General features: G+C 37.9%; 2 protein-coding genes across 2 annotated transcripts; both read left to right on the plus strand.

Annotated features, from left to right (window-relative positions):
- The first annotated feature begins 29 nt into the window (after window positions 1-29).
- Window positions 30-3,460, plus strand: b3galt6 (UDP-Gal:betaGal beta 1,3-galactosyltransferase polypeptide 6). Its single transcript, XM_062415989.1, has 2 exons — window positions 30-305; window positions 803-3,460. Exon 2 carries the CDS (start codon window positions 807-809, stop codon window positions 1,824-1,826), a length of 1,020 nt encoding a protein of 339 aa, XP_062271973.1. The 5' UTR covers window positions 30-305; window positions 803-806; the 3' UTR covers window positions 1,827-3,460.
- A 4,181-nt stretch (window positions 3,461-7,641) lies between these two features.
- tmem167b (transmembrane protein 167B) lies at window positions 7,642-11,676 on the plus strand. The gene is made up of 3 exons (XM_062443671.1): window positions 7,642-7,781; window positions 8,877-9,008; window positions 10,065-11,676. Exons 1-3 carry the CDS (start codon window positions 7,772-7,774, stop codon window positions 10,145-10,147), a joined length of 225 nt encoding a protein of 74 aa, XP_062299655.1. The 5' UTR covers window positions 7,642-7,771; the 3' UTR covers window positions 10,148-11,676.
- The last annotated feature ends 1,501 nt before the right edge of the window (window positions 11,677-13,177 follow it).

Genomic DNA, 13,177 nt, shown 5'->3' on the forward strand with positions numbered 1-13,177 from the left:
CTGGCTTCACTCTACGAAAGGAAAAAAATGAACACATCGATGTCTGACCTCCCGACTCAGCCAGCAGCACACGATAAAACCTGCGTATTGTAACCTGAATCAGCAGCGCCGCTAAACAGAATGGTTTCCCTTTCCCATTGAGACCAATATGTGTAGCCTGTGTGTGTTTAGTTTGAGTGCAGCGAGCTCACAAAGTGCGCAGAGCGTTTTATCTCGGTAGCTGACGTGAACGCTAGCTGTGCGAAGCGGCTGTCTCTAAATCTGGCTCCTTCAATCGCTGAACAGACACCTCTCTGTTGGCTAAGGTAACCAACAATCATCTTGATTTCACTGCAGCTTACCACACTGTTGTGACACATATATACATCATACTGCTCAAATGCTAAGACTACTAAAACATGGAAGTGCAGCTGACAGGTTCAGTGATTTTAAATGCTGACCACCACTAAAACTGAAAACATAACTAGAGAGTTTTTATCACCCACCTGATTGGCAGGTTTAATAAACTGATTGTGTCTCATGCAGCACATGAGATGCACAAACAGCAGCTAGACAACATCTCAAATCCAAATAATCTTATTTTCATCTGTAATGTACACAACCACCACAATAACTGTACAGTACTGCTATTACAGTCTGTACCTTCATTACAGATTTGTACTTTGCATATTTTATTTTTAGTAACCTGATACAGTTTCTTGGTAATGCCTGCATAAATGTATAGCTGATATTACAGCTCTGGTACCTGGTACTTTGAAGTACATTAATACTAATAATATTTTGTATGTTTGTTTTTTGACAGCACCATGTATTTGTTACGTTTAGTGTGCCGCCACAAGACAGCCCTGGTCATTGGCACTGTGTGCAGCTTTGCTGTAGTTCTTGTCTTCTTGGCCAAATGTACCTCAGAAACTTTGAAACAGGGCCATGCAGATCCTCCAGGCCTAGCCCCCCATGCCATTGCATTGCAACCCCGTCCAGAGCAGCATAATCCCTCCTCCACATCCAAAGACTTGTCAGCATTTCTCGTGGTCCTAATCACAACCGGTCCTAAGTACACTGAGCGCAGGAGCATCATCCGCAGCACCTGGCTGGCCAAGCGGGACTCCGATGTTCTGGCCATGTTTGTGGTAGGAACTCAGGGGCTTTCCAGCGAGGACCTTCAGAACCTTAACACAGAGCAAGGGCGGCACAAAGACCTGCTCTTAATGCCTGACTTGCGAGATTCCTACGAGAACTTAACACTCAAGCTGCTTCACATGTACTCCTGGCTGGACCAGAATGTGGAGTTCAAGTTTGTCCTCAAAGCAGATGATGACACATTTGCTCGCTTGGACCTCCTTAAAGAGGAACTGAAAGGGAAAGAGCCCAGCCGGTTGTACTGGGGCTTCTTCTCAGGGAGAGGGCGAGTGAAAACTGCTGGGAAGTGGCGGGAAAGCGCTTGGGAGCTCTGTGACTACTACCTGCCCTATGCGCTGGGTGGTGGCTACATCCTCTCGGCTGATCTCGTGCGTTACGTTCATCTTAACGCAGGCTACTTCAAAACGTGGCAGAGTGAGGATGTGTCCCTGGGCGCCTGGCTGGCACCAGTGGATGTTCGACGGACTCATGACACACGCTTTGACACAGAGTACAAATCGCGTGGTTGCAACAACAAGTACTTGGTGACACACAAGCAGAGCTTAGAGGACATGTTGGAAAAGCACCAGACTCTGCAGCGTGACAACAGGCTGTGCAAGGAAGAAGTCAAGCTGCGATTGTCCTATGTGTATGACTGGAGTGTGCCACCCTCACAGTGTTGTCAAAGAAAGGATGGCATTCCTTAATGTTTCTCCTTTTCACAAAGCTGAAGTTGGCTTCCACTTTGGAAAAGTTAACTGATAATGTTCCTCTGCCAGTTCTCTGTTGTTACACCATATTAAGTTGTGAAAAGGGAGACACAATAGTAAAAGACTTCTTGATGTTAAATCCCGTTTCAGGTTGTAAAATCCTGAAAAAAGGGTTATTTTAATGTTACTTTGTTTTCTCCATTCAAAACATGTAAGAGCAAGTTAAGCTCAAAAACTACTATACACAATATTTTTTTCTCTGTTTTCACAAACCTAAAACCGGGTTTAAACAATCTTTAGATTCACCATGTCAATTTATTCAGGGTTTGACAAGTTTAATGGTTGTTGAGCTAGATCTGGTCTAATGTGGTTCTAGTGGACAAAAGCTAAATACAATTGCCCTTCTTGTATTTTCACAAACAATACAGGTTTTCACAAATATGTTAATCCAGTCCATGTTTGACAAATACAGTATTTTTCTTTTTTAAATCCAAACCTATGTAAGGTGGTCTGAATGGAGAAAAAATCAAATCACCTTATTTTCAGCTCTCGCGGAGTGGGGTTTTAAACAGTCCTGGATTTTTTACTACTGAGTTTCGCAACTCTTAAGTAGTGTTACAGCAGAGACTTGGCTGAGAAATATTATTCCTATTACTCCCAAAACACAAGCTAAGAGTCAGAAGCCAATTCCATGTCCTTGTGAGTTCCTTCGGCCTTGTCATGTTGACCCATGGTCATGTCAGTGCTTTCTTTCCCGCCAGCTGACCACATTGGTGGCTTACTTCTCTCTCTCTCTCTGTCTGTGCTTATTCTGCTGTACCTCTTGCTAAATATGTTCAAACACTATGAGATATGTTTCGAAGGTTGTTTCAGTGTAGTAGATAGTACAGGGGAACACAGACGGGAGAGTCTTACCTTGCCATGATGTCTACATTTTGGTTGTGAAAGAAGTTTTTTTTTGTATTTTATTTATTGTTAATTTATTATGCAGCAAACCCAACACACTGTTATTAGGTTTGGATAGAGCCACAGTGGATGTGGTTACTGCTTGTGAGTAGAATTTGTATTTATAAACATGTCGGGACATAAAATTTACAGAATTTAATGGAAAAGAAATGTCAAGCTTTTGTTTACGGTCAACGGTACACAAGGTGTTTCATGACTTGCACAGAATGTGTCAGAGAAAATGGTTGAATGTGTTTTATTCAGCAGCTGGCCTTCTTATTCCCTTTATGTGGGGAGTTAGTGATGATATTTACATTTCCAAGGCAACAGCCACACTTTAAAGTGGAGGTCAGTACACTTACTGTGCAGAGATATCAAGTTATTTGTGAATGTTTGTTTGCAGCGTATCACAGATTCAGACTGAGAAACTCGATATAGACCAGCAGCTGGCACTTGGTCACTTTTTTAAACGAGAAATATTATTTTAAAGTCAATAAATCATGAGTTATTATTTGTTTTATTATTTGTTTTTTGTTTTTCTGATGTTAGGCTCTCCAACCCAAACTTGCCCTGTGATGACAGTAGCTGTGTCCCAAAGCTTTGACATATGTGCAGCAGCTTTGATTATCCGGTACAATATGTTGGTGTACTGGTTAAGTAATTAAGGAATGCTGATTTTTTAAAAAGTGCTGTTAGATTTTTGTGAGTGATGACATGACTATTTTCTCACTGTTGTCACTAGCAGATTCAATACGTTTCAGTGTTTGTTTTTGATGCTCAACCTCCCTGGATGTTTTATTAAAAAATTTAAATGTATTATTGTCGACTATATTCTCATATATTCACTTTATATGCACTACTTCCACATTCAATTACATGCTTTACAAAAGGCAGAATTGAATCAAAATTACAAGAACACAAAATGATCTTTCTATAATATGACAAAATACAGTAACCTAACTTTCTAAAGTCAGATTAAGGAAGTTTCCATTGTAAAAAAAAAAAAAAAAGGTTGATGTCTTAACGCAACTTTGATTCTGGAGGAAATACATTTTACACTATGGAATGCTACATCTGAATTCACATGGTACATCCTGTTTAACGCTAACTCTCAAATCAATAGATTAATGTTGTATATTCCAGTCTGAAATATAAAGTTAATAAATCACAATTTTTAGTATATAAAACGTAATTGTGTGTGTGAAGGCTGTGGTTATCAATCAAAGATGAAGAGGTACAGTTTCATAAAAGCATGTGTTCCCATAGTTCTGGTCATCGCGAGAAACAACTCTGGATATGCTTCAGGGTTCGTCTCACACGGATAAACTCTGGTACATTCAGCAGACTCTCACTCCTCTTCTTCTGCTCCAGCTCATACTGCAAGACAGAATTATTCCTTAACAAAAGTAAACTATCTACAGGCTAGCTGACATATACTGAAAAAGTAAAAGGAGCATTTCCCAGGTTGTGTGGTTTTCCTATAACCCAGAGCTCACTTACAACGTGTAATCTTTGCTGTCTTCTGCGTAGTTTCACTTCCAAGTCGGAGGGAGGAAGGAGGGCGAGCTCCCTGCGCTTGTGCTGCTCTCTCCGTTTGTTTTCCAGCATGCACTGCAGCTCCGGCCTTTTTCTGGGCAGCAGACCTCTGAGGACGCACAAACAAAAGCACTGATAGGAAGGTGGATTGCTAGATTAAGAGATTAAGAGTTTGAAAACAGTGTAATTACAGTGATGTTAAAGGAACAGTTCAACCAAAAGAATAGATATATAAATATAAAACTTCGCCGGAATTTGACTGATATACAGCATACATTATTTTTGCCTTCTCAGAGACAAGAGAGTGAAATCATCGGCCCCCTGTTGAGAGATTAGCAGTGATGTCTAATGAGATGTTGTACCTTTTGCTTGATCTGTGTTAAACATCACCTAAGCATGTTGTTTATCCCCCAACCACTGCAGCAAAGATTATGACTACTGACGGTGACTGTCACTTTAGATTCATGAACTTGACTTTAAACTTGACTATTAATAGTTTTGTGCTTACCTCTTCTATTTCGGAGGTCCATTTTATGCAAAATCTGAATGAAAACAACACAAAGTCAATTTCCAAAATGAAAACTCAAATGATGTAAAGATCAGTTATGTTTAGAGTTTACAACATGCATGTTTACATGGCTTAATCCCGCCGACCCTCCATCACTGCTCAGCATATCCAATAAGGTGCAACATCCAGGAATGAACATTTCTCAACACAGCAACACAAATAAGGAATCATGGTATCATGATCATACTGTATAGTTAATATGTTTCATGGATACTGTAGAAAGAGGGTCACAAGTCAGGATTTCTATCAGTTAATTACTGTTTTCAGCTACATCCAAGTCAGAAGCAGTAAATCATGCAAAATACCATCAGCATGGTTTCTGATCATTTCACGCAATAAAATCTGTAGCATGCTTTGAAAATATTTTTCCAAAATTATCATGGTTTAAAGCCCTATTGTTCTTCCGTTCTTTGACTACCTGAGCCCAGAACAAACATCACTTGTCCAAACAGAGGCATAGGCAACGCAAACCTGCTTATTTATCTCTTTATTCTCTGTTTATGATTAAACAAATTCAATTTACTCACTATTAATGAAAATACATCACATATGAATGTCAGCATTTCCCCCACCTAATGTCATAAAAGTAATGAAACCAATCTTACCTGTGTGCTGTGGTAGAGGCGCATTGTTGAAAAGAAAGATGTGCTAAATTATTCTCTCTCAGAAACAGAAGCTCCCTGTTGTGCAGCAAGCTGCAGGCAGTGTGAGGCTGATCTGAGCAGGTGTGCCACCTGTCATCAAATCTTATTAACTGTCTTACGAACCTTTGTTCCATCCATGTTCCCTTCAAGAGAGAAACTTCTGTTGTCTCTGAGGCAGGAGCAGCATATGGATGGATTAGGATAATGTAATATAAAGATTAAAGTAATGCAACAAGAAATACTCATAAAAAAACAAATATGGCTTTTGCATTGCTACTTCATGGATCCAAAGACACTCTTCTTGCATGTTGAATCTATAAGAATATTGTTTTATTGAGCAAATGTGTATTAATCATGTTGGTTATTATAGCCACTGTACAAAAAAGTGAAAAGTTTTGGATTTTTCTGCAATAATATCGGAAATATAGATAACTATCCTATTGACTTGCATTAAAAGTATATAGAAAACTCCCTGGAACCAAAACAGAGGACAAAATTTAATTTTCTTGATCCAGTGGAGGAATCAGTGCAGCAGTGGCAATTGACAGTTTCAGTCCTACTAACAGAACTGCTTGAAGTACAAGTGTAACTGCATGGTATTGCAAATCACAGCAGTAGAAAGAGCTTTGACTGCATGGGAAAATTCTATTGTTAACACTCAGTATATATGTGATATATGGACATATGAAAAAAGTACACTTAAATAAATGTAGGATTAAGATGTAAATTATATTTGTAGAATGTTCAGACTTTAATATGATCTTTTATCACCTGTCCCGTGCTTTTCAATCACCTTTTCAAAGTGTCCTTTTATCAACATGGTGATTTGCTTCCATACTAATTTCCTAAAAGTTCCTGCCAAATCTAGATCTAGATTTCTTTTTGACATTAGACTTTTTTTTAGTTGATCAATGTTAAAAAATCCATATGACAACCGAGTACTTTGAATTTCCTTGTGTGTGAAATGTGCTATATAAAAAACTCCAAATATTGCTACAGTATTTTTCAACTCATAAAAGAAACGTGGAAATAGTCACACTGAGTTTAAAACATCCCCAAGACTGGATTTGCCAAGTTTTGTTATCAGTAAAGTACATGAACAGAAGTACATTAGAAGTACATTACAGATATACTGCTATACAGATATATTTACTAAAACATACAATAAACTTTATAAGTGAATGCTTTGTTGCTTGGTCTGGATAAATAACACAAGGAAATGTTCATGGTTAAAGCTCTGCATAAGCAGTACAAACAGTGCAGGCGCCCTGCTCGGCACCCTCCTGACATGCTGAAACTGGAGCTGTTTCAACAGAAAGCACTGCAGAAAGGCTAATTATTGTCTCTCTCCATGGTGCACCTCAGGATGTGAGCTGGAGGTGGCAGTGTAATGGTGTCAGCTCATGTCCAGGTTCAGAGCTGCAGCAGAGCCAGCCTTTTTCGCCAGTTTGCTAATCCTGCATTTGTATTCCACCTGCTGTAGGTGCCTCCATGTTACTTTACTGCAGAAAGCAGCGTGCTGTCCACATCCTGTAAAATATGTTGTATGCAATAAAAGACCTGAGTGCCCCAAACAATTATATGTGTATGTGTATGTGTTTATTACCAGGTTCATCCATTTGCTAGTGATACATTTTCCCAACTGTGTAACTGCACTTTTTTAATTTCCTCACTAAATATGATATGTTTTGTCATGGATTACTCTGAGAAATATAATATAAAAGCATGCTATGAAGCCTGTAAGGAATAATTCAGTTTCACATTTTTAAAATACGTCTCAGCTTTGCTACTTATGTTCCATGCAAAATATTCCCAACAAAAATGGAATACTTTATCCACGCACACAGATATGGTTGTCCTGAGTTTCCACAATAAAGTAATTTTATGAGAAGAGTACACAACATAAAACTATGAGATGCTTCAGCTTTAAACTGTTCAATGTTATTGTGTATCAATAAGCTAATTTTATGGAGAGGTGCAGGGAGCTGTAAACCATAAATTCCAGTAGGTGGTAGTAAAGCTGGATGGACAAAAACAAACACAAAACATGAAAAGGCAGCGCTGCAATTCAAAGGATGCCGACTGCCCTAAAAAACCAAAGAAGAAGAAGAAGAAACCGGAACTGTCAACCGAATGACTGCGAAGCTGCGAAGTAGACTGCATTACATCTTTACTTTGTAACACATGATGGACTGCTAAACTAAAGGAAGACACAGTGATATAACATCGTCAAAGAGCAAACTGCGAATATGACAAATGGTAGGTTTACTGCATGGTGATACTAGCTAAGAAGTGACATGTAAGTTACTTATGGAACCGGAGGCTAACGTGAAAGCTAATGTTAGGTTAGCTGTAGACGTGGCCCTGTAAACACTGTCTGTCGGTGAGCACCTGAACTTATTATTCCCTTCTTATTTTATAATTGTTTAAAATTTACAAATTCACTGCACACCTGGCAGTCCTTGGTTAAACTTGTGGATTCAAATCTGTTAATACTGATGACACCGCATTTTTGTCAGGCAACAAGGAAACTGGCTAACTAGCTTCGACTAGGACATCGGTGGCTAATGCTAAAAATGCCAGATAGTTGATTACATGATTACACCACAATAATACAGGGACTGTCTGTCTTTTAAAGAAACCCTGTCTTTTATCAGCGTGAAACTGGCTTTAACTGCGGGTGGAGGTACACCCAAGTTTAAATGATTACTTTCGTCTCATGATACTAACAATACAGTTTGTACATGTAGGTTTAAGGGAAAATCCACTTCAACCCAGATTGATAATTGTGGTGTTTTCATTACTTTACATTGTATTATATATATCAGACACAAAGCAGCAGTAGCAGAAATAAACACCTGTCCCCTAAAGCTGGACATCAGTATCAGAGCAGTAACAGAAGACGCCATTTAGGGAACAGGTTTATTGAAACAAAACGTACTTCCTTGGCATGTAGTTGTTTTCTTTTTTCTTTTTGGATATTAGATTTGAAATTAAGATATATACCAGTATACCTGTAAAAAAAAAAAAAAAAAAAAATCCTCCCAAAAAAACCCGTCATAACATCAGATGTTTATGAAGCATCTACAGTACTTGTTAGCATCATCATTTACAGTCTGTCTCTTTACTTTTCCAGATTAAGAAAAATTATTTTAACATTCACATATAAATACTGTTTTGTTCTACAGAAGAAAGGTTTGATTTGTTTATGTTAATTATAGCATTGGCATAGGCCAGTGATTTTAAACTTTTACCTTTTTGTCAATGTTCCGTCTAATTTAATACAACTAACAGGTTTGTTTTGTATTGAAGTGGACTATGTCAGTAAGCCCAATTATTCATACTCCTCCATAGTGTACTCCTTCGATGGCATCCTGGTGTTTGGGCTGCTGTTCATCTGCACATGTGCATACCTCAAAAAGGTGCCTCGCCTCAACAGCTGGCTGCTGTCGGAGAAGAAAGGAGTGTGGGGAGTCTTCTATAAAGGTAGGTAAAGGACTTCACACATTAACAGTATTCCGGTTCAAGACACATCTGTGATGAATACACAAAATGAATGTGAAACTCAATCTTGATTAGATGGTGCCATTAGAATAGGAAATACGAAAGCGGGGAAGATGTTAGACATGTCTAAGAATCCAAATCAGTCACTCAAATAGTCATGCACCATCTTAAAATGCATTTTAGCTAACATTTAGTTAACATTAGCTTCAATGTACCATCAGCAGCTAATTTATAATCCAGCACAATGAATTTTAATTGACATTTTGAGTAAACTATAAGTAAAGTGGGTGATATGACAATATATACAGTGACAATTAGTATACCATTTATACTAAACTAGCTGTCTCTTTAATATATAATTGAATCAGGACTTTTCAGGCAATGTTGCTTTCTGATAATATAGAAATATTGCAAGAAATAAGCATCAATTTGTTGCAGTACTGTGAGTTTTGAGGTATTTAACTCCCTGGATTAACCAAAAACGGAAAGTTTCATAATTGGATTATCTTTCTTTTTTTTCTTTTTTTTTTGGTGACCAAAAGTGATTTGACATAATCTTTAATAAAATTAATCATATTCAGTTTTTGGTTGGATATCCTTTGCAGTCAATGACCCACATACAGTACGTCAGCATATTCCCTAGTGATACTCTGCCCAGCCCATGCTGCACTAGTTGGATTTATGTCAGCTGGCTGACTTTGCCAGTCAAGATCATTTGATAATGTTTATGAAAATTATTTTTAAGCTGTGTTATTTAGGTGTCTTCATTGCTCTCCTGCACTGTCTTAAAATTGGGAGGTGTATGTTTCAAATGGGCAACAGTTTTTGCACACTCAACTGTTAAAGTCATAACTTTAATCTTAGCCAAGGTTTTATGACAAGTCCACTGAACTGCAGTACAGATTCAAAACATCAGAAAATGTGTCATACAATTTACATTGTACATATTTAGGCTTTTTAGATTTTATTAATTTGCATATCAACACTCACCTGTATATTTAATCACTCATCCTCTTAATCCTCCATCTCTCTTCTCAGCTGCAGTGATTGGGACGCGGCTCCACATCGCTGTGGCGGCTTCTTGCCTGGTCATGGCTTTCTATGTGATCTTCCTGAAATGATAGAATTAAACTGGAATAGAAAGGACTGGATGGGTGCGGGCTGGGGATGGACTCATCTCAGTGGTCATATCATAAACCTTGTTCAGGGACACCTCTTGGATTATGTGACCTATGAAGCCCCATTGCCCAGTGGACCTATGTGAAAGACAAGTCAGTGCTGCCCCCTTCTGGTGAATGGGTATAACTCCTCCCTTAATAATGTGTGTGCACTACACTACAGACATGAAGACATGAAGGGCATCCTGAATCTACTCCACAGTTATTACAGAGGAGAGAGCCTGATGGGTCACGTGGTATCATTCTGTTGTTGGGTAATACTGTTTATTGTCTTCATCCACACCCTGTAATTATTTATACTGAAGGATGCACAATATGAAAGGGCAGTGTGTGAAAGGTGTAACGTTTTACATTATACCTGTATAAAACCTAAAATTAGCCTAGCTGTATATATTTGGAAGAAAATATGACCAATAAAGATTTTCCAGAGGTTATGTGTGATCAAAGTGAAAATAATCAATTATGCTTGCTCCCAGCTATTTTGTCTTCTTTCAAGGGGTGGAGGGGGAGATAAACAAAGCTAATATATAAAGGTGTTTATGTGTACACTATATTTTGCGCTTTAAAAAAACAAAAACTTTTCTCACAGGGAGCAGTCTGTAAGATTTAGTGGCATCTTGTGGGTGGACTTGGCAGAAATGGAATATGATATTCTTAAATATGTTTTCAGTAGTGTGTAATCCCATGAAAATGAGAATTGTGTAATAGTTACCTTGGAATAAGTCCTTTATATCTACATATAGAGTGGGTCCTTTTCCACAGAGCTTGTCATGTTAAAAGGCCGTTTTTCTACAGTAGCCCAGAACAGATGAACCAAACACTGTCTCCAGAGAGGACCTTTTGTGTTTTTCATGAGTTTGGAGGCTTGGAAGGGGAGGGTGAGAAGAAAGCTATTCAGTTGGTTGCAGTCTGCAAACTCACTGCTAGATTTCACTTAATCCTAAAAAATCGCCCTTTAAAGGATGAGTAAATTAACTCCATCATTGCATTAGAATGACTGACATTAAGTGCTAAAAGTCAATACTTTTGCAATCTGCAATGTCACCACTAGATGCCACTAAATCATAGAAACTGATCCTTAAACAGTTCTGTTGGGTATCTGATTTTTTTTTTTTTTTTTTCATGTTTGAAACACATTTTTGCAAAGATGTATACTGTACTTACTCTGACTTGATGTATCTAATCTGGATAATAACATTTTTGATGTCGCAAATTGTTACAAATGGGCCTGTAGGTCAATTAGGACAAAATGTTTTATCACAATTGTAGAGTCACAGAAGAGTTATAACTTAAAAAGAGGCATCTCAACATCGTGAACATTGAATAACTGTATCAGACTTGCCTGGAGATTTAAATGCAATGCCAAATAGTGATGGTGCTTCTCAAGCCATCTTCATTATATCCTGTTATTTCCAAGTTTAATAATGCCACCTTATTTTTTATTATTGAAAGAAGAAAATGTTTAGGAGGGGTTGCAATGCAATTTTCAGTAAAATGTTAATCAGACAATTTGTGTGTATGTTGTCTTTATGAAACAAATGTCAGATTTCAAGTGACACACATGGACTATAAAAAGTATTCACATTGGTCCCTTTGGGATTAAAAAAAAAACAATTGGGTTTTATAACTTAATCACAGTGAATGCATTTATATGTTTGAATTGAATCAACAGAAAGTATTGACACTCTTTGAGTCCATATGTAATAGAGGCAGTAGAGACATACATCAGTATCAGCCTTGCACATCTGACATGCGCATTTTCCCCCAAAACTCTTCTTTGCAAAACTAGTCCACTTCCGTCAAGGCCCTCCAGGACTGTGAATAAAGAGCAGTGTATCAGGTCTTGCCACAAACTGCATTAGACTGAGGTGTCTCATAAAACAACAGTTGCTGTTGTTGTTAGACTTTATGTTTGGGGTTGTCTTGTTGGAAAATAAACCCTCTCCAAAGTTCCAGTTCTCTTGCATACTGCAGCAGGTTTCTCTACAAGATAACTGGATTTTGCTGCATTCATTTTGACTTCACAAGCTGCAGAGACAAGTCCCCACAGCATGTTGTTGCCACTGCTGTTCTTCATGGTGGGCTTGGTGCAGGGTTTGACTTTCACTAATCATAGCTTGTAGTGTGATGGCCTAAAAGATACATTTTCATCAGTCTGTAGATTTTGTTGCAGTCTCCCACATGATTTCTGTCAAACACCATCCAAGATATCATTCAAATTCTTTTCCAGTAGTGACTCTCTCGTTGCCACGATGGCAACAGTTTTGTATACACAGTGTCTGCCGTCTCAGCCAGAGAACTCTGTAACTCCCTTACAGATTTACAGCTGTGCCATATATCTATTTTTTATGGTCCTCATATGGACCTCACTGCACTCTTAGTTGCTTTGGAAATGGTCTTGTATCAATAGCCAGCCTTGTTTAGAATTCATTTGTAATGTTTATCTGTACTCCTTATTTGATAAATTGACTAATCAGCTATCAGCTGCTGTGCGGTGTAAATAATGCAAACACCTTTTGCATCTTAACTGTAATTTTCTTAATGTTTTATATGTTTTTTTATAATATTGCAGCACTTTCAGATTCACTGCGAATGAAAAGTGCAGCACAAATTAAATGAATTATTATTATTAGCTGATTTCCATTTATGCAGCATTTGTAAATGAACAGCTTTAATAATGATCTTTAGCTGTGCCATAGTCATTAGTATCATATTTAGTTGTTCATTTGGAGATATTTCTGACTTTGACAGAGTATTATATGTTGATGGGTATCACCTTGAGCAAAAAATATGAAGTTCAAGATCATCGATTTTTTTTTCATGCGTTAATGCATGAAAAAACAGTAACAGTTTTGAGGCTGTTTAGTCAAGAGTTGGTTAATTTCTATCACATATCTGTCACTTAACACCAGTGTGCTTGTTAATTTGCATTACTGCATTATCTGAGATTCCTTGAACAGGTAAACCATCATC

The sequence above is a fragment of the Scomber scombrus genome, chromosome 3, assembly GCF_963691925.1.
Source record: "Scomber scombrus chromosome 3, fScoSco1.1, whole genome shotgun sequence".
In the NCBI taxonomy this organism is placed as follows: domain Eukaryota; kingdom Metazoa; phylum Chordata; class Actinopteri; order Scombriformes; family Scombridae; genus Scomber; species Scomber scombrus.

Coding starts and splice junctions, on each gene's coding strand:
- b3galt6 (XM_062415989.1), top strand. CDS start 807: ATGTATTTGTTACGTTTAGTGTGCCGCCACAAGACAGCCCTGGTCATT.
- tmem167b (XM_062443671.1), top strand. Junction 9,009..10,064: donor GTGGGGAGTCTTCTATAAAG/GTAGGTAAAGGA, acceptor CTCTCTTCTCAG/CTGCAGTGATTGGGACGCGG.